Consider the following 27,580-nt stretch of genomic DNA (forward strand, 5'->3'; position numbering starts at 1 on the left):
CCATCCTCATTATCCCGTGCTCTCTCTCTCTCTGTACTCTCGAGATGATCTTCCTCATCCTCATTATGCCATGATCAACGCAACAACAGCAGCACACCAAAAGTGCCCCCTCCTTCTCCCCCCCCCCCCCCCCACCCACCCACCACACACACAGCCACGGAAGAAGGGGTTGGGCTCATTCTCCAAATCCAACCCACCACGTGCGAACCAGGAGGCCCATTCCGCATGAACCCTCTCTCCCCTCTCCTGGAGGTGGGGATGGAACATACCTCTCTCTCTCTCTCTCTCTCTCTCTCTCTGAAACTCGAACGAAACCCTCTTAAAAGAAGAAAAATGAAGTGAGAATTAAGCAAAAGATGGCTCATAGAGAATAGGGTAAACAATTTTATTTCTGCTTGAAGAAACTGTGGAGGAGAGTGAACATCGATAAAGGAGGAGGGGGGGAGTTCTTACTTCTTACTCATGTACAAAAAAAGAAGACTAGTTAGAAAATGAAGAAAGAGGAATTGGTTGTCTTCTAAATAAAGGTGGATAAAGAGACAAATGGTCTCATGGTGGGGGGGTCCCGTTTCCCCCTCTCCCACTGCTGCTTCCTCTCTTCTTCGTCTTCACTCTTACGGCGTCAGTTTCACCCACTCGTATCTACCAGCCAAGGGGGTATCCTTCACCGTGTCGTAGTTATACCTGAGAAGAAGAAAGAAAAAACGAAAACAAGCAGCGGAATTAAGGCCGAGATTGAAGCGATTTCACTCCAGTGCTCTCTTTCTCGCTCTCTAAGCTGAAACGAAGGGAATGAAAATTTTGTAAAATTGAGAAGGTAAAAAAATGAGGAGGAAACTTACTTCTCGGCGAATCGCCGCTGTTCTTCCTTCTCGAACTCGGCGAAGAATTCTTCGATCTCCGACGCCAACGGCACGATCCTTCCCGCTTCTCTAGACGGTTTCCTGCCGAAAGCGGCAGAATTGTCGACCGACGGGCTCGTTGTCGACTCGAGAGCTTCAGATTCCGCTCGGAGATTGCTCGATGCAGTCGCCTCTCTGATGCTACAGAAGAAAAGAAGGCAAAATTAACGAAAGGAAACGAAGAATTTTCGCAAAGTACACAATAAGAAGAAAGCTAAGACGAAGAAAAAGAAGAGGAGAAGGACTAAACGAAGGATGAAGCTCGCAATATAGATACCTCTCCGTGCAATCGCAGTCCACGGCGTTCTCCCCCAGCGAGACCTCCAGCTGAGATCAAAGAAACCCCGGCGCCGTTAACGATCGCAACCTACCGGAACCCCGAGCAAGAAGCTAAAGATCAGAAATAGGAAAATTCGGAATTCTCACCTCCAGATCCGAGACGTCTCCGCTCCTCCCCTCCCCGCTCGACCCGTTGCTCGCGCACTGCGAAACCCTAGCGCCCGCGCGGCCGGAATTCACGGCCGGAGCCAGCCGGGACCCGAGTTCCCCGTGTTTCTCTCTCGCCGGGGCGCTCTTGAAGAGCCTCCGGCTCCTGAGCTCGAGGTACGAAACCTGAAGCTCTCCGGCGACGACGCCGGCGTTCCTCCTCTGAAGCGCCGCCAGTGTTCGGGCCCTAGTGCTGACCCCACCGACCTGCGACACCTCCATCACCGCTACTTCCCCCATACCTTTGCACTTCCTCATGTACTTCCCCATCCTCTTCTTCTTCAGTGTGCTCTTCTGGTTCGGAAACGTAGAGAGGAAGACGACGACGAGACGGACTTCCAGAGAGAGAGAGAGAGAGAGAGAGCGAAAATGAAGGGGGTTTTCTTTTTGGATTGGTTGAGAAGGCCATAAGACTCCGTGGGAGTTAACGGAGGATGAAAAAAATGAAACGATAACGGAGGCAGGGGCCGTTGGGAGAAGGTGATTCCGGTTTCCGAGCCCGCACTCCCCGATTCGAGAAGCTCGACAGCCGACAGGTGGGCGTCTCGTGCACGTCTCTCTCGCCATATCCCGGTCAAAGAGAGGCGGTGGCCACCGGGTACAGCCGGTTTTTCCCGTCGTAACGGATGGGGGTTCTCGTCCCATAACCCGACGGACATGTGACTGTTAGCCGTGGAGGGTGCGTAATTATTTTCTTTTTTCTTTTTTGAATTTTTTATTTAAATGGGGAAAAAGTTAATCGGCCAAGGTACGCGCTTGGCCGTTTCTCTCCGTTTTTTTTTTTTTTTTTTGACTTTTAGTTTGTGCCCACGACGCACGCGGAAACCGACAACTTCGGTTCCATTTTCTTTCTTTCTTTTTCTTGAGAGAGAATATTATTTTAGTGATTTTTTTCTTGAGATAATAGGAATTATTTTAATGACTTTTGTTTAAATACAGTTGCACTTAAATGAAAATAACGTTACATATACGACACAGTCGTAAAATTTCAGTTTAATTGTATCTATTATAATAACAGTCTGTGGTCCAGACCCAGCTTTTGAGAGAGAGAGAGAGAGCCCAGCTTTACTGTAGAAGGTGGTGCATTATGTATCAATGTTGGTGTGCCTTAGTATAAGACAAGGTCGTATAAGGACACAGAATAGAAGTGTGGGGCAGCTTACATTTTATCTCTCGGATGGGTGGACAGTAAGCAGCCTCATCTTAAGCATTTTACCATCGAAGCCTGTGGAGACTGTAACGACCCCAACTTATCCCCTCGAAAATGCGGATTTTTTTTTTCTAGATGTGAAAATATTCCCAGAGACCTGGGGCTTTTAGAGTTCCACTCACCGCTGGATAACCACACACCACGATAGAGCTTACAGCTTACAGAGACAGTTATGAAACTGTGGTGAAGAGAAGATGGATGGTGCTCAACGCTTACTATGTTTTCTTTTCTTTTTTTCTTTTTCTTTGTGTCAATTGTGCATAATTTATCATATTTTTTCACCCTTTTCATATTTACCCTTTTACGCCTGTTAAAAGTGCAGTACCTGTTTTGTGGTAACGACGCTTTTCTCCTTTTCTACTAGGTCATTTTCACTCTAAATTTCCGCAAAATAATTTAGAGAAGGTCAAAAGCACCACTGAAGAGCTGGGGGTAACCAGGTCTTTAACTGCTGTTCAAAAACAAAAAAAGAATGCACGTCTGACAAAAGGATTTGATGATACCTCTTTGGTATATATATATATATGAAAATAGAAAACAACAAAATACAAAACCTACTAAATGAAACATGTTGGATTTTCATGAATTTTTGGTATTTTTTTTAGAATTATGACCATACATATATGTGATTTATATGCTTGTTTTTGTAGGAATCACTTCTTGGAACAAATGCATGGATAGATTTTTATAATGTTTCAAAAATCAACAACCTACAAATTTCATGAATTTTTTAGGGTTCAAATGCCATTTTTTTCATCTAAAATGCGTGATCCAAGTATCGATTTTTAGTAAATCAATCATGTTGAAAACATCTATTAGGTTGAAATTTTGAAAAAAAAAACCCAAAAAACTAGTATCATGTTTAGTTTTAGTAGGTTTTGTATTTTGTAGGTTTCCATTTTCCATTATATATACTAGTCACTACAAATATAATATGGGTATTTTCAACACTTCTTTTGCAAATCCAACCATGTGGATGTGCTTGGCATGGTGAATTGGATAGGAATCAACCATTGTATTGTGTATTTTCAATAAAAAATACAATTTTTGAATGCTTCAATATTGGTGAAGATTATGGGCCATTGATTTTAAAGCCTTGAAAAATCTGGTTTATGCATCAAAATCTGATAATTCAAGAGTAGGTTCTTATAAAACCAAGCTTGTAATTACGTGTGGTTAGATTCAAGAGAAAAGAACAAAAAAATGATGAAAATCACGGTTAGTTCTCATATTCTAGTGACTCATATATATATATATACTGCCTAGGAAGACATGGATGGAGGTCGGGGTAGGCCTAGGAAGACAAGGATGGAGGTGATAGGAAAGGATATGAATGCGTTGAACCTCACCGAGGACATGACATTGGATAGAAATGAATGGAGGAGAAGGATTCATGTGGAAGACCCAGAATGATTTTCTTTGTTGGTTCATATCGCCGACCCCAACTGTTTTGGGATGAAGGCGTAGTTGTTGTTGTTGTTGTTTGTATATACACTTCCTGCAATTATAATTTAAGTATCAATGACACGCTTTCCCCTAAAAAAATTCTATTGAATTTTATTGACCGAAACGAAATTAACTAAAATACCCTCAGTGTTGATTAGTTTAAGCAAAAGACAATAAAGATGACATGAGATGAGTTGTTTAGAAAAAATGACAATTTTTACCCAAGGCGGGTACTCGAAATACTTTCAGATGAAGTAGGCAGTTGAGACTTGAGTGCAATAACCACCTTCTTTTTGCAAATAGACGATAAGTTAGGTGGATTTCTGAAAATTAATCTAACTCCAAAATGCATTTTGTTACTACAACTACAAAACGGTAGGTTCTTCATACAATAAAGTTAGGGCTTGCCTATCTAAAAATAAAGCGAGGGCTCACATGCACCATTCATTTCTTTTGTATTTTTTAAAGCACGCACTAATCATCATCATCTTCTAATTTCTATTTATATATATATATAACAAAATGACAACAAACTATTTATCCGGTTGCAGTATATAATATTGATGCTCTCTTTTGAGTGACAACGAAATGGAAATTTAAAAAATATATATACATGGTAATGCTAAAACCTTGATGGGCCCCAGTTTAGTTCCAGTGGGTCTGGATATAATCTGACTGAGCTAGTGGATAGCTTGGTCATGGTACGTACCATAACCTCATGTTATGGACCCAGCACTTAAAACAAATACAACACATAAATGCCCTACAAAGTGGTAGGAACTGGACCACGTCAGGATGTGGACAAACCAGTTCAGGTTCAAAAACTGGCCCAACTGAGTTGGCTGAGTTGACCCATTTATGGCTCCAAACCTGATTGCTTCACTTGGGTTTTCCAGTAATGGTACGTAATTTGAAATTCAAATCCCAATGAGATTCATGGTTGTTTAAGGGAAGGTGGGTTTAAAACTTTTCTAGTAACTCAAGGGGTGGATATAAGTGAATAAGGCCCTTCTTCACAGACATTTATTTCAAGTCAGTACTTTCTAAGACAATTTACTTAAAGCTGGACTCCCCAATACTTTTTGCTAGAAAGTAGAAACTGTTTGGTTTTTTTCACAGAGAAAAACGTTATTGGCATTTAATGGGGAGAACCCATTGTTCCTTTTGTTTCCATTCATATGGTTGGTTTCCAATTCTCTGAAATGGGTAATTGTTTGGGATCTTGTCTGATGGTGAAGTTTGTTTCTTTTATTAGAAATGCATTTATATCCAAACAAAAAGAAAAAGGGTTTAAACACTGCAAATAAGGCCTGGCCTCATCTCTGTGAAAGTTGTCTTGCAACTTTTGAGCAACTGCAGTTTGTATGTCTTTGTGTTTTAAATGAAGAAGAATTTATTCTTCCTTTCTTGTTCCAATGGTTGGGCTCTTCCATTTTGGATGCATTAAGTTAAGAGAACCACCAACTTTATTTGTAAGCATTAGAAGAAGGGTAGTCTGGTGACCTACTCCAGTTAGGATTCAATAACTGACAATGTGCCCAAAGAGAAAGAGAGATGTTTCATTAATCACCAAAATTATGATGACATGATTTGGACATTGGGTTATCATAATAACAATGTATCAAGAACTAGATCCCATTTGCTAACCAACCCGCCATGGTTGTTTGTTGGGTAAAATCAGTAAGACAGGCTTAAAACGCTTTGGATTCGCGGAAAATTCGGACCCTAACAAGCTAAAATGACTCTGTCCTGACCACCTGATCTTGTCTAGGGACAACCTTGTCTTTGTCAGCTGACATGAGATGACCACGGTTCAAAACTCATGTGGGGTGTCCCTTTATGCAAGGTCGAAGCTAAGTGTACTCCCTAGTGGTCAGGGGGGACCTCAAGAGTTTTACCAACCAAAAGCCTGCCAACCTGCGTGTTATGAGGGGGTTCTGTTGGCCTAACTAAAAAAATAAAAGAAAAGGACTACTTCTTGGTTCTGGATTCAGATCTTGCTAAGTACTTGGATCTGGGTGTGAACCAGTTTAGGTTTAGGGTTTAGACCTTTAAGTCCAAATGGGTCTAGGCTAAACACCATTCTAATCCATCTGGCTCAAGATCTTGGCTGCATCATCGGATCAAACTGAACCGAAACCCCTGACCTGCCCTATCATGTTTTGCTGGCAATAGAAATGATCCTGACATCATTCCATCCTGACCTGAGACCCATATTTGATCATGTCATTGACATGATTGCTTGGTACATATGATGAAGTAATAAAACCAAATGATCCTGACATCATTCCATTTGGGCTGAGACCCATATTTGATCATGTCATTGACAAGATCTCTTGACATCATGAGATAATAAAACCACACTGGACCACACGAGTATATGAAATTCAGATCCAGACTAGGTCAGACATGAAAAGTATGCATAGCCAACCTGGAAACTTATACTTTTTCTTTTTTTCTTTGTTCTGAGATATAAAGCTAAAAAAACAAAAAAGAAACAATAAAAAAAAAAGAAAAAAGAAAGTTTGATCTCTGATGTATCCAGCTCATAGTTATTGGATCTGTTTCAATCTGACTGGGAAAGTCCTGGTTATAAATCCAACTACCAAGATGAAAATCTGTCCAAGTCATCATCTACTTGAGCCATCATGGTTTCATGATAAGTCTACATCCACCTAGATCTGACTCAGATGGATCATGGACCCTTTGACTACCCCAACTACCATAAAGCACATAACTATGTATTTACTTGTTTCCAGCCACGTTCCAGTTCGAGTAAGAAAGCACCAGCCCACAAGGGCTCCGCTCATCTGGTAGAGGCGATTTGTGAATGTCATCCTTGGTGGGCAGAGAAGGCCTCAAGGGTTTTGCTAATTAAAGGCCAGCCAATGTGTGTCAGTGATTAAAGGGTTTTTCCCTTGAATTATTCAAAAAAAAAAGAAAAAGGACTGCCTTTTTAATTTGGGCTAAAACAGGGAAGAACCACCTCCTCTACTATATTCGAGCTCATTATTATCAAACCTGAGGTCCCCTTCGCTCTTAGAAGTACATATTGAAAAAAGTTTCAAATTATAACTTATTTTGTAAAGTTTTGGTGATTTATTGTTTCTCACCAAAAGTGCTTTGAAAATGTTTAGTCTCATGTCTAAAAGGAAGAAATTCTTCTGATGGTTTAAATAGAGTGGTTATTCTTTATTATTTACTTTGGTAAACCTTATGTATTAGGATGACTTGAGGATACATATAGGAGCCTGAGGCACAATGTAGCATTTTGATGGTGCACATGCGTGTGTGTACAAGGGCGTTTGAGGCGTAATATGGCATTTTGATGACACATTTTGCACACTCGCAATAACGAGTGTGAGGTGTTGAGGTTCGCTTTGACCAAGTCATTTTTTATTTTTCATTTTCTCGAATGGTTTGGCCATTTGAAAGACTTTAAAAATGCATTTATATAGCTTTTATGGAGCATTGTGACTCTTGAATAGTTTTGGAGGTCCTTGACCATTAGTCAAAGGCGAGTAGCCGTTCAAAATTATTTTTATCCAATTTTCAAACCATTGAATTTATAGCCATTAATTTCATTTATCACAAAAATATTGTGGCCTTCCTAAAGTCAAGAAATTTCTTCATTTTTGTCTTTTAATTCAGATCTTTTTAATTCTCAAGCTTTCACTTTTTTTATTCTTTTGTTTTCGATTTGACTTGCCAAGTTCATATGCGGAAGTGATCACCTGAAATTGCGAAGCAATGATGCTCTTGAGGTCCAAACCTAGTTGTGTCCTGAGAACTCAATCGTGAATAATCTTTTTTTGCATCTTTGAAAATCCTGAAGTGGGGCAATTGAACTTCTGAAGATAGTGATCTTAAAAACGTCTCTAAACTTGGGATCTCGATTCTCCTAAATCTTAGCTTTTGTCACAATGTGTTTCAACAGTACACCTAGCTTCAACCATGTGTCATGGACACACACCTTATAGGTTTCGAACCTGTGATGTCCCTTCACTTTGGTGATGTTCATAGGTTGCCCCTACTAGATGAGCGGTGCCCCGTTGTCAGCACATTGAGACAATAATTAGTAGTGAGATAATTAATGCTTGTATATTTGTAGCAAAATGATAACCTGATTTCTTAACCTGAAGAAAAAATCTGAGCAAAAATAACTGGATCTGATTATGTAAGTGCCGTAATGGTGGCTTGGAATTTACTGAGCCTGGATTCTGTGAGTTGGACTCTCAACCTGGTTTCTGAAATCCAGTGTTTTTTTACTGAAGGAAATGCAAATTCCAGGTTTTAGACTATAAACCAAACGCTGGAGCTTAAAATACTCCATCTAGCTCTCTTTTATCCCTTATCCTATTCTTCAATGCAATAATTAACCATATATATGGGGCTACACTGAACTGAACTGTGCTGCATTGAAGATTTGAAGCCTTGTCTCCCTTTGGAATTCCAAATTTAACTCTATGTGGATATCCTACTCTAGGAATTACATGGTCTGTTTCCTTTGGAAAAAATGGAATTAATTACATGGTCTGGATACCAAGTTCCAGTGCAATTGCAACTTTACCAATATTCTATTTTGAAACTAAAAGTAATGTATTGAAAATCAAATATTTTTCAAAGTGAGGTTGGGTCTTTCCCTCAATCAATTGTTATATGACAGTTGGGTCTTTTTATTGGGTAACCACGTCCCCCGAACTCGCGGTTTTAACCAAAGGCGTAGCTAGGGGGGGGGGGGGTTGTTCCCGAAACAGTTAAATTTTTTTTTTTTTTAAAGCCCAGCCATGATTCCATATGAAATAGATTTTTATCCATTTTTTTAGCCCAGCCCAGTCCTAGCCCATCCCGGACTGCAGCAAATAGTTTGATTCGTCCATATGAAATAGATTTTTATTAATATTTATAGCCATTTTTTATTTTATCTCAAAAAAAAAAATTTCGGGGCGCTGCCCCCGAACCCCCGACTATCACACAATTTTTTTTTTTTGCTACAACCCTGTTTGCCCCCCCCCCCCCCACACATGAATCCTAGCTAGGCCACTGGTTTTAACCTTTTGACAATAACACCTTCGTTGACTTTGGCTTTTCTTTTCTTTTTTTTGAAAGGCAAGCTGGGGTTAGGCGGACCCCTAACAGAACAACAGCTGCCCCATGTGGCAGAGGGATTCGATCCTGGGCCTTCATCTTGACAATAGATGCTTCTTTTTCTTTGCCTATTCAGTGACCTTTCTTACTCCTCCAGTGTATAGCTAATTGTTTCTTCTTATCATTTTTGGGGTGGCATTAATGATTGGACTAATTGTTTAACCAACGTGGGGCTCCGCGTGGTTGGTAGTAACTGTCAGTGAACGTCTCCGTGTGGTCGGCTGTCGCATGTTCAAAACCCCAGTGGTACGTTGTTTCGTGACTGGTGGGGGTCTGCCAAACCCAGCTTGCCTTTAAAAAAAATAAAAAATTATTGGACTATTTTTTCTGCAATGTTAGCTTTATTTGGATTTATGAGAGTCTTCAAACAAATGTAATGTGTATGCCTCTGATCTTAACAAACATCTGAATAAGAACTTCTAAATTCAGGGTCCAATGAGATAACTGGTTGGTTAGGTCACACTGTTGTAACCAAGGGATCTTAGATTGGCACGTGGATTATTCCTGACTTTTTAATAAAAAAATTTGAAAAATAGTCTCGTTATTATTGGCGATTCTAAAAAAAAAATCTTTGCCTTATCCCGTTTTGGAAGATTGTTCCAGCCTTATTTCGCGTTAGTGGAAGGAGGTCTTTCTTTTTAAATGGTGTTAAATAGGGGTGTCAACGGGCCTGGTTTACCGGGACACAATCCGAATCAAACCCTATAGGGCACAGGTATGGTGATAAATAATAAGACCCGATTAAGACCTGAGTCCAGACCCGAAGGTTCCATTAATACATGGACACGGGTATAGTTTATGAAATTTTATACCAGACCCGGACCCGACCTGAGTTCCGATTAAGACCGGAAAATTTTCAATGTAAAAATGATAAAAAAATATGGTTTTACCGGGTTTGGTTCATGTAGTTCTTATCGGGTTCGGGTATGGTTTTTCTTATAGACTCGATTAGATCCGAGTCCAAACCTGATACCATACCTGAAAACCGGGTCCAAGTCTGGTATCACTTGGGTCTGAACCAAACCTGACCCGTTGACAGCCTTAGTGTTAAATTAACCATGTTGAGTAATCATGGTTTAGGAGCTACACAAAAATGATTGTTCTACTCCCATGAACTAAAACTAATGTAATTTATAGAAAAAAGGTCCTTTAATGAGGGTAAAATGGATATTTTAATTATGAGCATCTAACAGCTACCACTAGAACGTGGACAAATTATGTGAGCTGCTCGTGACTTGGCTCATGTTCAAACTCATGAAATAGGCTCTGCAAGCTCGAGCATGAACAACCAGTGTTTGACTCGGATGGGCAGGTAGAAGCTCATTAATTAATAATATATAGATTTTGCATATAGAAATTTTTCTATCGTAAAGTGAAGATGGTTGAAGTGTTGGGTTTGCAAGCAATAAGTTTGAGTCCAAATTTTATTGCTTACAAGACAATTATTTATTTTAAAAATAAGCCCGTTTGAGCTTTGTTTAATAGGTTAGGGTCCAAATCTTATTATTTTCAACTTTAAAAAATATGTATTTTTTTGTAAAAGAGCTAGCTTGTGCTTTTCATGAACTCCGGCTCAGCATAGCGCAACACAAGAAACGAGCCTAGCTTGAATACCCTTTGTTGATCAGCTTGAAAATTTACTGGTCCTAGCTGCAGGTGTGCATTTGCGATCGTGTTAGATGTGACCAAGTTCACCTTGTGTTGGGACGTTGCAGGTTCAAAACCCAATGGTGTAGTTGTATAACTGGTAGGGTCTGCCTGACCCCAGCTTGCCTTTCAAGAAAAAGATGTGACCAAGTTCATGAAATCTGATATTACTACTGCTAATAGAAAGGGTGGAATACATGTTTTTCAGAAGTAGTTGGCTTAAGATATTGGAGTTCATGCTATGCCCAGATGTATTGCAAAGTTGCATGTGCAGATTAATCAATCCGTGCCTTCAAACATGTTACTTTTCAAGTTTCAAAACATGTGTCAGAAGCACTTGGAACCAATTTGAGAATGATATGGACAAGAAGACTGAGACAATAATTACTATCAGATAGTCAGGTTAGCCAGTAATCCATGAATGATGATTTCATTATTGCTGGAGGCCACTGTATTTGTCATGTGAAGGCAGAGGCCTTCTTTTTTCCCGTTCTTTTGCTTTTTATATTGACCCTTCACAAACTTTAGTTGTCTAAAAGCATGAAAAAGCAGAAAAAGAGCTGAAGCTTTATGCATGTCACACAAAGCTTCAAAGTTAATTGAAGGACCTAACATGAGAGGCTAACATCTAGCACAGTTCTGATTTCTTTTTATTTGTAAAAGTAACTGTTCAAAGTTTTCATGCTCCAAGCTAACAAAATCATTCCCCATTATGCACAAAGTGTTGTAGAGCATACTGATCCTTTTTGTTGCTTTTACAATGGACTTTTTTCTTCTTTTAATAGTGAACCACAGAAATGGGAGGGAAAGAAAGAAAAAACAAAGGATTCAAATCATCTGCTTCACAATGACTAAAGTCAGAAGCAGAACACTATTCTTGGAAAAAGGAAACAGGGGATAAAAAGGATTCATTTATCTTGGTCTTTGTGATACTTACGAACACAAAAATGGGTTTCAAGATCCTCAGAGTAGCAATCTTAGATGATGAACTTGCAATTCTAACTATAAAGTCCACTGGTTAGTTGTAAAAGAAAAGAAAAACAAATAGAACACATGATATTTTAACGTGGTTCAGTCCAAAGAAGACCTACGTCCACAGGTGCTCTCTTACTCTCTCACTTGCACTATATGAGAGCACAATTTCTATTTATAATCAGTGTTATAAATCTATTTACATGTCAGTACATTAGGTGGCAAAAAATCATGGATTGTCAGCTGGCCTATAATCTTTCTGTTATATTGAATTACACGATTTTTTGTTTGAGCAATCTTTATGTAGATCTCTGCAGTATGCGTGCTTATCCTTATTTGGTGAGTTCTCTTGACTAGTACAACTGACATGTTTATCTGGTTTCACCTCATTTGGTAAGTTTCCTTTTACCTCAGCTTGCTCCATTTGGACTTGGTTTGCACTCATATGGGTTCAATCCATATTTCTAACAGCCCCCCGTCAGGTTCAGCATCTTGGGAAAAATGTTGAGCTTGCCACTTAAAAACTTGTACCGTGGGCCAGGTAAAGGTTTCAACAAAGGTTTCGACAGTATATATGTGATCTAATCTTTGGTGGATATGTATTTCACCATAAGTTTTCTTTTTAATAATTTGTCTCAGATGAATGTCGACTTCTATGTGTTTGCTTATGTTGTCGTGGACGAGGTGTGCTGCAAGATAGGATGCCCCAATGTTGTCACACCATAATACTCGTGTTGATTTTAAAGGTATATTCAATTCATCTAGAAGAAACTTAATCCAAATCATTTCAGCAGTAGTGTTGGCCAAGGCTCGGTACTCAAATTTTGTACTAGATCTTGATACAGTGGCTTGCTTTTTGGAGATCCAGGATATAAGATTTATACCTAAAAAATTTGCATACCCTCCAATGGACCTTCCATTGTTAGGGCATCCAGCTCAGTCGGCATTCGAGTAGGCATTGACTTCAAAACTGGATATGGTATTGATCTTGAATTCGAGATGCAAGGTTCCTTTCTGATATCACAAAATCCTTTTGACTGACATCTAATGTTGATCAGTTGGAGCATGCATGTACTAGCAGACTCGATTCACAACAAAAAAAATGTCATGTCTTGTCATTGTTGCATATTGTAATGCTCCAACTATTCTCTGATAAAGAGTAGGATTGTTGAAAGGTGTTCCAGAAGTTGCCAAAAGAGGAGAAGAAAGAGTTATTGGGGTTGACAATGGCTTGACACCAATCATATTAACTTGATTTACCAATTTCAATACATACTTTTTCTGAGATAGTTCAATCCTCTGTATGATAAATTTTGCTTTTATACCCAAAAAGTAATGTAGAGGGCCTAAGTCTTTTAGGGAGAATTTTGCTCTCAATTTTTAAGTCAACTTTTGAATGTATGTTGGAGAATCCCCTTTGATAATTATATCATCCATGTAGATTAAGGCAAACATTGTATGAGATGACTTTTTTAAGAATAAAAAGTGATGTGTCAGTTTTTTGCCCCAATAAATTCCAAAGTCTGAAGAAAGGAGCTAAGACAAGCAAACCAAGCACAAGGTGCTTGTTTTAAACCATACAGGGCACATTGCAACTTATAGACATAACCAGAAAACTTTAGATCTTCAAATCCAGGAGGTTGATCCATATACACTTCTTCAGATAGATATCCATGTAAGAAGGCATTATGAACTTCCAATTGCTGAATGATCTATTTTTTGTTGATAGCTATCGACAAAATAAGTCTAATAGTGGTTGGTTTAACTACTGGGCTAAAGGTCTCAAAGTAGTATATTCCCTCATGTTGACTGAACCCTTTGGTTATAAGTCTAGCCTTATATCTTTTAAGAGTTCCATCAACCCTTCGTTTAACTTTGTATATCCATTTACATCCGATCACATGTTTGGCTTGATGAAAATAAACAAAGGTCCAAGTATGGGTTTTGATAAGAGCATCAAATTCATCTTTCATGGCAGCTTGCCACTTAGGTTCCTTGACAGCTTCTTTGAAGAAGATGAATTCATTATCCTGTGCAAGAAGAGTCAAAAGGGTCATTGGTATAGGATACTTGATACTTTGATATACTTTCGGTTTCAAGGTCTTATCTTAAAATTTGGTAATCATATGATGGGTCTTAGTGGGATGAGAAACAATAAGAGACATATCCTGAGATGGATCAAAGTCACTAGATTCATGTTTAAGTTGATCTTGACTACTTGGGTTTGATGTGATAGGGTCATATTGAGGTAGATCTTGAGGTTGGTGTGAGAAATGACTGTTGACTTCTTCTTTATTAGGTTCAAGATGATCATCATTGACATGTGGTCTTTCTAGCCTTTTAGTGGCATTAGGGATGATACAGATCAGCTTTTCAATAATCTCGACCTTATATTATGTGACTTCAATCACTCTATCTCTGAAGAGAAAACTTGTTTCATCAAACACAACATTTTGAGAGGTAATAATTTTTCTAGATTTCATATCCATATAATATCCATGATGGAGTGGAGCATAACCCAAAAACACGCACCTTGAGGACACAAAATCAATTTTGTTGGAATGATACTCTCAAACATGGATAACAAGAGCATCCAAACACCTTTAAAAAATTGTAATCTGGTTTTGTACCAAAGAATTTTTTTCAAGGGAGTTTTTCTGTCTGTGACTCTTGAGGAAGTTTGGTTTATTAGAAAATTTGTTGTAGTGATGGCGTATAACCAGAAGTTCTTAGGCATAGAAGATTGGGCTATCAAGGTTAGACTTGTGTCCACTATGTGTTTGTGCTTACATTCTGCCATTCTATTTTGTTGGTGAGTGTGTGGGCACGATATGTGATGCCCAATACCATAATCATCAAGAAATTTAGACAATCTTTAGTATTCACCTCCCCAAACTGTGTGGAGATATTGAATTTTTCATCTAGAGATATTTTCAATATGAGTTTTGAAGGATCGAAAAATTATGATCACTCTTGATTTTTGCTTGATTAGATAAATCCACACATATTTAGAAAAACCTTCAATAAAAGAGACATAGTATTTGAACCCATTGGTGCTAATAACTGGAGCAGACCCCCAAACATTAGAGTATATAATATCCAAGGGTTCTCTAACAATATTAGAGGTTTTATTAAAAGATAAAACATGACTTTTGCTCTTTTGACATGAATCACACACATAAAATTTAAAAGAGTTTAAAGACAATAAGCCATACTTATTGATTGTTTGATAAACTATATTTAAAGATGGATGGCCCATGCGTTTATGCCAGTATTCTATGGATGCTTTCTCACCAACATGAGCTGCCTTATTTCTTTTCCCAGTGTCACCTTGTCACCTTTTAGAAGATAAAGTCATTCATTGCTTGTTCCTCACATTAGGATATTTCTTGTGCAGAGATCCTTTACAAAACAGGAGTCGGGCCTAAACTCAAACATCACATTATTTTCTTTAGAAAATCTTTGAACGAAAATCAAATTTTTGAAAATACTAGGAATATGTTAAATATCTTTCAACATAAAATTTTTCTTGAAGTTAGAAGAGCCAACATTTTTTATTGCCAAACCTGAGCCATCACCAATTTTCAAGGCATCTAATCCATGATATTCTGATGACATTGACAAATTATTGATGTCATTTGTAATATGATGCGTAGCACCGCTGTCAGGATACCAGTTGTCTTCACTAAGCGACTGGGCTGGAATGTTGTGAGGAGCGGTATAATATGCTTGGGGAGTAACATGATTATTTTGAGTATATTTTGACAATGAATAACATTGTTTTGCTTAATGACCTCTTTTATCATAGATCTAACAAATAGTATGTGGTGGACAATCATTGTTAGAACATGCACCAAATCTTCCTCGACCTCGAGGATAATGGCCACCTCTATTTCCTTTGCCTCTACTACCATAACCACAACCTTGACTTTCAAAAACTTGTTTGGAAACAATGTTAGCTAAGGGAAGGGCTTGATCCACATCACGCTCATCTAATTCTTTCATATGTGCTTCTTGAATAAGAAGAAGCCCATGCAGTTCACTGATAGTGATAGGGTCTGAATGAGTTTCTATGGTTATTCAAAAAGCATTATATTCACTGAGTAGGCCTCTCAGAATTTGTAGTATTAAATCTTTATCTAACATCGGCTTAGATGCTACAACAAGTTGGTGAGCTATATGTTCTTAGCTTTCTGAAAATATTCATCCATGGATTTGTTCCCTTTTCAAATCCTGCAGTTAAGATTTCAATTGTATCATCTGGATCAAGAATGAGTAGCATAGGACATCTTAAGAGAGTTCCAGATGTCAAATGAAGAACTCAAGCCCACTTCTTGGATATGCACACTTTCGGATAGTGATGACAAAATCCAACTAAGTAGCAGTTGATCTATTTTTTGTCATTCTATAAAATTTGGATTGATTTCAGACATACCTTATTTGAACTCAGGTGGAGTTGGCTTATTCCCGTCTATTAAATCCATCAGATTAAGAGTGTGGAGTATGTGTTTGAATTGCAATTCCCATAAGAGATCATTTTCTCCTATGAGTTTTATCGCAAGAAAGTGATGCAGATAGATGGGAACATGCTGAAACAAAACAAATGATGACATACCTGAAGCTTGCCTCAGCCTAGAGTTAGAAGATTCACTAGATTGAGAGCTAGATGAACTCATGGTGCAAGCCTTGTGTTCTGATACCATAAAAGAAAAGAAAAATAAATAGAACACATGATATTTTAACGTGATTCAGTCCAAAGAAGACCGACGTCCATGGCTGATGTCTTACTCTCTCACTTGTACCATATGAGAGAATTATTTTTATTTATAATCAATGTTACAAATCTATTTACAGGTCAGTACATTAGGTAGCCAAAAATCATGGATTCTCAGCTGGCTTTGATCATGATAATCTTTCTATTGTATTGAATTACATGATTTTCTGTTTGAGTAATCTTTTTGTTGATCTTTGCAGCATGTGTGCTTATCCTCATTTCAATTGGTGAGTTCTCTTGACTTGTACAACTAACATGTTTATCTGGTTTTACCTCATTTGGTAAGTTTTCTTTCACCTAAGTGAATTCTATTTGTCCTGCAGTAGCTTGCTCCATTTGGACTTGGTTTGCACTCATACGGGTCTGATCCATATTTCTAACAAGTTAAACCTTTTGTTCTCCGAATAACGCTTCATAGACTAAGTGGCTGCAATCCAAAACATATGTCACATGGACACAGCTATAGACACAAGGAAGTTATTATATCCTGCCCATGAAATGCCCCATAAGATTAAGGGTGTGTTTGAATAGTGGATGCCGATGGATAGTGTGAGAAGTCCACACACGTCCACAGACATGACAGAATGCACTATCCTGGCACTACAAGAAAAATGTTAAGTAGCAACAGAAATTTGCGACGGAAATAATCCATCATAATTTTACAACAAATTAGCGAGAGAAAATTAGTCGTCCCTAAAATTGGAATTAGTTGCGAAATTTGTGATGGAAAAAATCTGTCTCAAAATCCGTCGCAAATTAGCGATGGAAACGTTCTCTCTCAAACTCCATTGCAACTTCACGATGGATGAGCGACATAATTTTTTTGTAGCTAATTTGCGACGGATTTTAAGACAAAATTTTTCCGTTGCTAATCCATCATTAATTTTTTATGTAAAACAATGCAGCTAGGGCACAAAATTAACTTTGCTCTCTCTCTCTCTCTCTCTCCACCCCCCCCCCCCTTTCGCTGACCGAAAGGGTCCTCTCTGCCTTCCTCCTCTCTCTCCTTGACTGCACCTCCACTCTCACCGCAACCCCCATCCCTCTTTGCCCTCTCTTCTCTCCCATCCGACCTCTAGTATCTGGCCGACAGCCATTGGAGTCCCCCCCACCCTCCCCCCCACCTACGACCCTTGCTGACCTCCTCTTCTTCCTCCCTGAGTCCTCTCCTCACTTCTTTTCTTCCCTATCCGCAGGCCGTCGGAGCGGCGCCATCGCCGACATCCCATCCCCTCTTTTCTTCCCCTCCTTTCTTTTCTCCATCCTACACCACCACTGTCGTCAAGACTCACTTCGTCTCCCTGACGAGTGCCGACTCAGAGGCTCTCCACTGTCGCAATTCTCATCGGCCAGTACCAGATTCCTCATTGGCCCTTCTTTATGTTTTTTTTTTCTTTTTCTTTTCTGCCCTTGTTCATGCGGGAACAACGATGAGCGGTCGTGTACCAGTCGAGCTCCATCCATCTCGTCAGGCCTCTGAAGGTATGTTTGGGTGACCCCCTTTCCTAATCTTCTTTCTATGTATATGTTACTCTCTTCCCTCGTTAAGGTATTAACAGATTACGGGTGTTGTTGATGGCTCTTCTTTTTTGAATGGCCATCAAAATAGGGATTTTGACCTTTAGAGTAATTCAATCTCGGATTATGTTGATAGGCGAGCATTTTTTTTCTACAAAACAACATTGGTCAGGTCTGCTACCACCAAATTGGGTTTTGGTTTTATTACACAAGCAATTTCAATCGTTTAATTTTCCTTGGTGTGTTCAACCTAATATTTTTGACCAAACTACATGACCCTAATCGAGGTTTTCTCGAATTTCTGCATATATGCGTTAGTTTTGAATTCCTGTTTACTATTTAGCTGCTTTAACCATCTATTGAGTTTGTTTTTGCTTCTATGTTTTGGCAAACACCTCGTCTGTGTGTCGATTTCTAACATTGGGAATCGTGCAGGGTTGTTGTGTATAACAATAGAGGTACTTTTGCATTGATTTTTTTATATGGTCTTCATGTATTGGATCTAGATAACTCGATTTTTGTGCCATCGTGAGGAGTGATGTTCTGGACTGCGTGCAGTCGTGGGGTTACCCCACATGGCTGTCCAATTTTGTTGGACTTGTTAGTCTGCTACTTGTTTTTTTTGCAAATCGGGTTACAAAAGTTTGTTTTTGTTTCTATCGCTCATATGCGAGATCATATTTAGATAAGTTGGTCATTGTGTGTGTGTGCAACTGCAACATTCTCTCTTTGTGAGAAGGATAAGTAGATCGTGTCTAGTAGCACTCGCACTGGACTTTCAAGATCCCGAGTTTCGCTTTACTTTTCATCGCGTCGAAAAGGTAGGATGCCTAAACTAAAGTTTTAGAATGTTATTCATGTTGTATGATAGATTCTCAAAGTTAGTTTATACGTACACTGAATCCACACCACGAGCACAACATAGAAATGTATTGTATTGTTTTGTATATTTGTACTTTGCAGGTGTGTAGCTGAGCTAATTGCCTGATGCTTAGTGCTAAGCATCGCATGCGGCTAAAAATGCAATGCAAAAAGAAATAAGAAAAAGTGCAAAGGCAAAAACATTCAAATTGGGTAAATACCCATGGTGAGTAAGTGATGTAAACGCATCACATGTTATTTACTTTCTTGAATACAACATTTTCTTATTGATACACTCACTTAATTGTGAATATCTAAGACTGTTTTGCTGGAGTTCGGAGATCATGTTGAGCATGATTTGAATGTATGAAAATAGAAGTGCTCTTATTTTTATAGTTCGGAGTTCATGCTAGTCATGGTAGTAGTTAACAGGATATTGGAGTGTACTTGCTGCAGGTACATGTTTGACATTGTTGTGATATGAATGATTTGAATGTATTGCAATGTTTGATGTGATTGTATCTATGCTTGCATGAAGTTATTTTCAATTTGATTTTGTATCCATGTTCATGGAATTGCATATCATGTTACATTCCATGCATACTTAGCATGTACATGCACAGTTCATGCATAGTTATAAAACTTATTCATGTAAGACCTTTAAATCTTTACATTTCATGCATATGTCATGTCCATGCTAAGATCAAAAGTTATCTAACTGATCCAAATAACATTTTTATTTGTTAGAATATGGTTCGTGGAGGTCACAGTGGTCGAGCACTCAGTGGTCGAGGATCAAGTGGAGGTCGTGATAGTCAGTCTCAGCCTTCATCTTCACGTAATGCTTTGATAGTTACATCATTTAAATAATTATATACTTGATTAGTTTAAATGTGCATTGTGTGAATTTTTAACTCATTTTTCTATAGATGATGTTTCACCTGCACATGACCCACCTACACTAGTTATTCACACAAATCACGAGACAACGCCGAATGCAGGGTCTTCTCAGTCTAACACATGACGACTCATTCAAATAATGTATATCAATAGTCGATTGTAAGTATTTCATTGTCACTTATCTAATACTTATCTTATAAATAATGTATATCGATAGCCGATTGTTAATGTGTACCAATTCATGTGTAGCGCGATGTTCGAGCCACAAGAAGTAATACGAAAAATTAGGAAGACACTAGTTCAGCATCTTCTGAGACCAGTCGCTCAATGGAAATAGTACCTGAAGGAGGTGTTGGACAGATTGTGGTCCTCATTCATGCTATATAATCGTTTATCATAGCTAATGTGTTTCATATTTAATTTTTTTTATAGTCATGTGTACTAACTTTCTAAAATTATTTATAAGCTTCGAATCGCTTCGCGACTGCGAAGGAAAATCAGGACGCGAGGCTAGTATGGTAGAAGGTGGTTGTCAGTCGATTTGTCGACATGCTGCACAATATGAAAACTGCAACAATAAAAGCAGCTGGTGAGATAGATGATACACCGCAGTGGAAGGGTCATGACCCTTCTACTATCAGGTCAGATTATTGGGATGCAATATGCGATAAGTGAGCAAACCATAAATTTTGAAACCGCTCAGCAAAGGCTACAAAAAACTGAGCAAAGATGCCAGATGCTCATCTACACATAGGTGGATTTAGGACTTTGGGGAGCCACCAGAAGAAAATGGTAACTCATCAATATATATTGTCAAATTTATAAGTATTTTTGCATACTTTTTAATTGATTTTTTTATCATTTAACCTCGCAAAAAGTAGAAAAATAAGGTATTATACCTTACAAGGATGTGTTTGTTGAAACACATAAACGTAAGAGCACGGAAGAGTTTGTATCAGAGAAGGCGAGAGCGACAATGATACGTATTTATTGTATTAATAAACATTGTATTGCATTATCATAAACATTATAATTCTTAATTATTAATTCATACTGTAATCGTTACTTTGTAGGAGTCATACGAGCAGTAGATGGTAGAGCGATATGGTGATGACTCCACTCAGCATCCGTCTTTTGATCCTAAAGCATGGGTGACTGCAATCGGTGAGCCCAAAAAGGGTCGTGTGTTCGGGTTTGTGAGTAACATGAACACCACACCAGTTGTTGCCTCCTGCAGCCAGGGTTCTTAGAGTTCTTCCGCCAGTATCAACTCTCACTGTCTAATTGACCCTGCTATTTCTTGGGATGGTATCTGCCAGCTTCTTCATGACATAATGCATGACTTTTTACATGAAGTCATTTCCAACCTTGTCCATAATGAGTTGTGCAACTTTTTTTGGGATAGGGAAACTTCGTCTACAGGTCCCATGAGCTCTGGTGCCCATCAGGTATAAAGTTTCATGTCATTTGTTTCATGTCGTTAGATTTTAAGCTAGTATATGCATGATTTTATCGCATATGAGCATGATTTCATCACTACGAAAGTTTTTTGACTGCCTTAGAACACATATACCCATGATTGAATCACTATAAAAGTTTTTGACAACCTTAGAACACATATAAGCATGATTTCATCACTATGAAAGTTTTTGACTGCCTTATAACACATATATGCATGATTGAATCACTGTGCAATTTTTTAACTGCCTTATAACACATATATGCATGATTGAATCACTATGAAAGTTTTTTTACAACCTTAGAACACATATAAGCATGATTTCATCACTATGAAAGTTTTTTGATTGCCTTATAACACATATACGCATGATTGAATCACTATGAAAGTTTTTTGAGAACCTTAGAACACATATAAACATGCTTTCATCACTATGAAAGTTTTTTGACTGCCTTATAACACATATATGCATGATTGAATCACTATGAAAGTTTTTTGACAACCTTAGAATACATATAAGCATGATTTCATCATTATGAAAGTTTTTTTACTGCCTTATAACACATATATGCATGATTGAATCACTATGAAAGTTTTTGACAACCTTAAAACACATATAAGCATGATTTCATCACTATAAATTTTTTTGACTGCCTTATAATACATATATGCATGATTGAATCATTATGAATTTTTTTGACTGCCTTATAACACATATATGCATGATTGAATCACTATGAAAGTTTTTTGACAACCTTAGAACACATGAGCATGATTTCATCACTATGAAAGTTTTTTTACTGCCTTATAACACATATACGCATGATTGAATCACTATAAAAAAATTTTTGACAACCTTATAATACATATATGCATGATTGAATCATTGTGAATTTTTTTGACTGCCTTATAACACATATATGCATGATTGAATCACTATGAAAGTTTTTTGACAACCTTAGAACACATGAGCATGATTTCATCACTATGAAAGTTTTTTTACTGCCTTATAACACATATATGCATGATTGAATCACTATAAAAAAAAATTGACAACCTTATAATACATATATGCATGATTGAATCATTATGAATTTTTTTGACTGCCTTATAACACATATATGCATGATTGAATCACTATGAAAGTTTTTTGACAACCTTAGAACACATGAGCATGATTTCATCACTATGAAAGCTTTTTGACTGCCTTATAACACATATACGCATGATTGAATCACTATAAAAAAAATTTGACAACCTTAGAACACATATAAGCATGATTTCATCACTAAGAAATTTTTTTATTGCCTTATAACACATATATGCATGATTGAATCACTATGAAAGTTTTTTTACAACCTTAGAACACATATAAACATGATTTTATCGCTATGAAAGTTTTTCACCGCCTTATAACACATATATGCATGATTGAATCACTATGAAAGTTTTTTGGCAACCTTTAGAACACATATATGCATGATTGAATCACTATGAAAGTTTTTTGACAACCTTAGAACACATATAAGCATGATTTCATCACTATGAAATTGTTTGACTGCCTTATAACACATATATGCATGATTTAATCACTATGAAAGTTTTTTTACAACCTTAGAACACATATAAGCATGAATTAATTACTATAAAAGTTTTTGACTGCCTTATAACACATATATGCATGATTGCGATATATAACACATTTATTTGACAGCCTTATAAACCATATATGCATACTTGAATCACTATGACATTTTTTTGACAACCTTAAAACATATATATGCATGATTGAATCACTATGATTTTTTTTTGTCAGCCTTAGAACACATATCTGAATTTTGTTAATGTCCTTCACTTTATTGCTAGTCTATGTGTCATTCAACCATGTTACTTTGATTGCCTTAGATTAGGTGCATTGCATATAATTTATTTCATTATATTTTGTTTATCAATACTAACATTTCGGTTTTTTTGTAGAATGCTGGAGATAATCAGCGTAGAGGTGCTGATGGAGGCATGGATGAAGGGGCAGATTGAGACAATGAAGAGGATGATGCTCTGAATCTTGGCGATGATTAGATTCATGTGTTGAATTTGTTTCACGTACTTGTTTCAAACGAAACTCTTTGTATATGTTCACTTATAAATAATTAGAACTTGGCGAGGATTATAGTGGGTTGTTAAATTTTTTTACTTATAACTTGTGTTAAATTTGTTTCACCTGCTTTGTATATATATTTTTTATGTGTACTTTGTTTTTTATACACAGGTTATATAAATTGTATAACGAGATTTTTTTTCTCGATATTTATATTTAGAAGATTTTTTTTTTATTTTTTTAAAAATTATGACGGATTAGCAACGGATATTATACGTCACTAATATCCATCGCAAATTTATCGATGAATTAAGGACAAATATTTATCTGTCTCAAAAACTAAATCAGTCGATGTTTTGCGATGGAATGTAATCCATCGCAAATCCATCGATAAATTGGTGACGAATACGTATATCCGTCGTTAAATTTTAGCGACGGATTATCGACGGATATGTATCTGTCATAAAACCAAATCAATCCTTATTTAGCGACGGATCATGACATTCGCTAATCCATCATGAATTAGCGATGGAAGTAGCGACAGATCAATTCTGTCGCTAATTTGTGACCAGGAAATTGCGACGGACGCTATTCATCGCTAAGCCGTCGCTAAACGGATTCGCGTCGAATTTGCGATGGATTATTGTTGGATAGTGTCCTTTGCTAATTTGCAGAATTCTTGTAGTGTGCGCTATTCATGAGCCCCAAGAAAAAGACATTTTTTTGGGGGTGCGTACGTGTTTTTTCGTCCTCCACCATTTTGTGGGTGGGTGGGGAGCATGGAGCAACGGCAGACACCAAAATGGCATCCCCAGAACATAATAATATTGTGTTCATGCATCCCATGGATGCGTGTGGACAGCAATTCAAATGCCCTCTAAAGTCACCTACAAGGTTCAGCTTTTAACCATGCAAAAAATGCCAAAAAAGGGGTTACATGTCCAAAAGTGCAATGAAGGATAAGCCAAAACAATTTATAGGCTTTATGCCCCTGTGACAATCAATCCATGTGCCTCAACTTTCCTTTGATAGGATGGCAAGTATTGTTAACAGAAAAAGGAAGGCCTCAACCTCTTCAATTAGGGTGTGTTTGATTACCTCAGTCTCAATCTAAAGTGATATGAGATCATAGGATTATATTCATGTCACTAGCATAGTTCCCTATCCTAGGGTTGGAGAACCGTGTACTTAAGAGCCTTCTAAGGAACTCAGAATCGTGGACTTTTCTTTTTTTTTATTGTCTAGCTAGGGTTAGGCAGACCCCTACCGATACAATTTAAAAACAACTTAGACATACCATCTTGAATCTTGAACCGATTAGAGGTTTATCTTTAAAAATATATATATTTTAAGGTCTAAGTGGGGCCAAAACATATACGTTATACACTACAAGAAAATTGTTAATTAGCGACAAATTTTTTTCATCGCAAATTTGCGACGGATTACCTAGATAAAACAAGTTGTCGCCAAAATTGAAATTCGTGACGAAATTAGCGAAAAAAAAATTTTATCGCAAATTAGCAACGGATAGTTTTCGTCGCGCAATCCATCGCAGAATAGGCATAGGTTAACGACGATTTTTTTTTCACCAATATGTCACAAATTAGCGACGGGCTTTGCGATAAAAATTGTCCGTCGCGAATCCATCGCAAATTTGCGATGAATTTAGCGACATAATTTATCCATCACTAATTTGCGATATAAAAAGGCCCATTTAGGTCACGATCTCTCCCTTTTCCGTCCTCTCCCTTCCTTTCTCCTCGCAGCCTCCATACAAAATGCATCGCCAGATTAGCGACTCTCTCTGTGTGCAAGGGCTCCACTAGAGCGGCGGGTGGTGGCACCATCGCCTTCTGCGCCAAGAGGCACGCCCCCTTTGACAACACAACAGGTGGCTTCTCCTCCTCGTTTTCCACTGGCCACGACGACTCTCTCACCCTGTCGACGCCCCTTGGCCCCTCCTTCCACATCCAAAGCTCCTTTGCAGGCACACTTCAATGCCCCTCGGCTCTGCTTCCCCCTTCCTTTGGGGTGTAGACCCTCCTCCATTCTCTCTACTCCTTCTAGGTTTTCGTTAGGGTGGAGTACATTGCTCCTCACCTTCAGCTTCTCTCTGACGCCTGCATCGTATTGTTTCTGATTCAATCGTTGGACAGGTTAGTCCTGTGTCTGGGTTGCTTTTGGATCAGATTCAAGAAGATCGAGCCTATCCCCAAGGCAAAAATCGAGCCTAATGCCGATGTTAAAGGTGGACACGATGCCGATTTTCCCATGATTCTCGTTCAGATTCCCATGTGTAACGAGAAAGTGGTAAATTTGCCTTCACGTCCTTGGCATTTTGATCCCAAATTTCGAACCTCTGATGAAAAATTGACTAGCATTGTGTACCTCGTGTTTTAATTCTCTTGAAATGTTCGATTTTCATTGATTTATGAAAATCAATGAAATTTTAGTTTAAAACTCGTAAAATTTTCATGCCTGCATTGATTTATGGGGTTTGAGTTCAGACAAAAGGATGGTAGTTTCAAATTTTAATTCTATCATGGTGGTTTTTAGTGCTTGGATTTACATTCTCTATCACTGGGTTGTTGGGATTACTAATTCCTAATGAAGAGAGGGATGTTGTCTATTCCCACATGTTTTGTTATATCAGCTGGTTGTTGAGAATGATCTTTGATTTTTCATTTTCCAAAGGTTTATCAGCAATCCATAGTTGTTGTCTGTAACCTGAATTGGGCAAAAGAGTGTATCCTTGTTCAGATTTTAGATGACTCAGATGATCCAACAACTCAATTGCTTATTAATGAAGAGGTAGAGAAATGGCAACAGACTAGTGCTAATATTGTTTATAGGCACCGCGTTCTCAGGAGCGGGTACAAGGCCGAAAATCTCAAGTCTGCCATGAACTGTAGCTATGTGAAGGATTATGAATTCATTGCCATGTTCGATGTCGATTTCCAGCCATATCCTGATTTTTTTGAAAAGAACAGTTCCCTATTTCAAGGTATGTAATTTGCATTTTTTATCCTTTTTTTAAATCAAATTTCTATGTGCACTGTTTCAATTTTTATAGGTTTCATTTTTTTGTGATTTTAGGACAATTTGGATGTGGATTTGGTTCAAGCAAGGTGGTCATTTGTGAACAAGGATGAGAATATGTTAACCAGATTACAAAACATTAACCTTGCATTCCATTTTGAAGTGGAACAGCAGATGAATGACATATTCTTGAATTTCTTTGGGTTCAATGGGACTGCTGGTGTTTGGAGAAAAAAGGCCTTGGAAGAGTTTGGTGGATGGCTTGAGAGGACCACCGTAGAAGACATGGACAATGCAGTTCGAGCTCACCTCCAGGGATGGAAATTTATCTTCCTCAATGATGTAGAGGTAACAAGGGCTGCTTCTTGGATGTTTACGTTTTCTCTTAGGTTCTCATTTTTCCTGTTCTCTTAATTAATTGACCTTTGTTTAAAAAAATGATAATCATGGTCCTCGTATTGTTGGTGTATTGTTTTATATTACCACTCATTTCTTTTGCCTAATTATAGTGCCAATGTGAGCTCCCAGAGTCATATGAAGCATATATAAAATAGCAGCACCGATGGCATTCTGCTCCAATGCAGTTATTCTGGCTCTGCGTACTTGATGTTATTTGTGCCAAGGTCTGCACTTACAACATGTTGTTTCTTATTTCCAAACGTTTTACATAACAAATAAAGCATGTATGTGTAGTTAGTTCAACTCTACCTGGTAAATTGTTGACTGTAAATTGCCATTATGCACAACATCTTGACCTACCAATTGTCTCAGCTGGGAAGTTGTTTGTGGCATTTTGATTGAGGCACGCCGCGGCCCGCCTCAAGGCGTATAAGGTGCACGCCTCAGAGCTCTTTTTTAATTTTTTTTAAAAATTTTGCAACATATTAGCGACGGATATTATCTATCGCTAATATTCAGTGATGAATTTTTGATGTTTTGCGACAGATTATATTCCATCGCTAATTTGTTGCTATTGTAGCAATGGATTAGCGACGGAATATAATCTGTCGCAAAACTAAATTCATGTCTATTTAGCGATGGATTAGCGACAACCATGATTCATCGCTAATTAGCGACGGATTTTGTGACAGATCAGTTCTGTCGCTATTTAGCCACTAGA

General features: G+C 38.0%; 1 protein-coding gene and 1 pseudogene across 1 annotated transcript; one reads left to right on the forward strand and one right to left on the reverse strand.

Moving 5' to 3' along the window:
- Nucleotides 1-366: 366 nt before the first annotated feature.
- On the reverse strand, nucleotides 367-1,767 carry LOC149812208 (cyclin-dependent kinase inhibitor 3-like). The gene is made up of 4 exons (XM_089993400.1): nucleotides 1,329-1,767; nucleotides 1,180-1,229; nucleotides 843-1,043; nucleotides 367-684 (listed from the first exon to the last, which is right to left on the reverse strand). Exons 1-4 carry the CDS (start codon nucleotides 1,656-1,658, stop codon nucleotides 615-617), a joined length of 651 nt encoding a protein of 216 aa, XP_089849526.1. The 5' UTR covers nucleotides 1,659-1,767; the 3' UTR covers nucleotides 367-614.
- Nucleotides 1,768-14,519: 12,752 nt separating this feature from the next.
- Nucleotides 14,520-27,131, forward strand: LOC149812209 (putative xyloglucan glycosyltransferase 12; annotated as a pseudogene).
- The last annotated feature ends 449 nt before the right edge of the window (nucleotides 27,132-27,580 follow it).

Source organism: Nuphar pumila, chromosome 17 (genome assembly GCF_984573655.1).
Source record: "Nuphar pumila chromosome 17, dmNupPumi1.hap1.1, whole genome shotgun sequence".
In the NCBI taxonomy this organism is placed as follows: domain Eukaryota; kingdom Viridiplantae; phylum Streptophyta; class Magnoliopsida; order Nymphaeales; family Nymphaeaceae; genus Nuphar; species Nuphar pumila.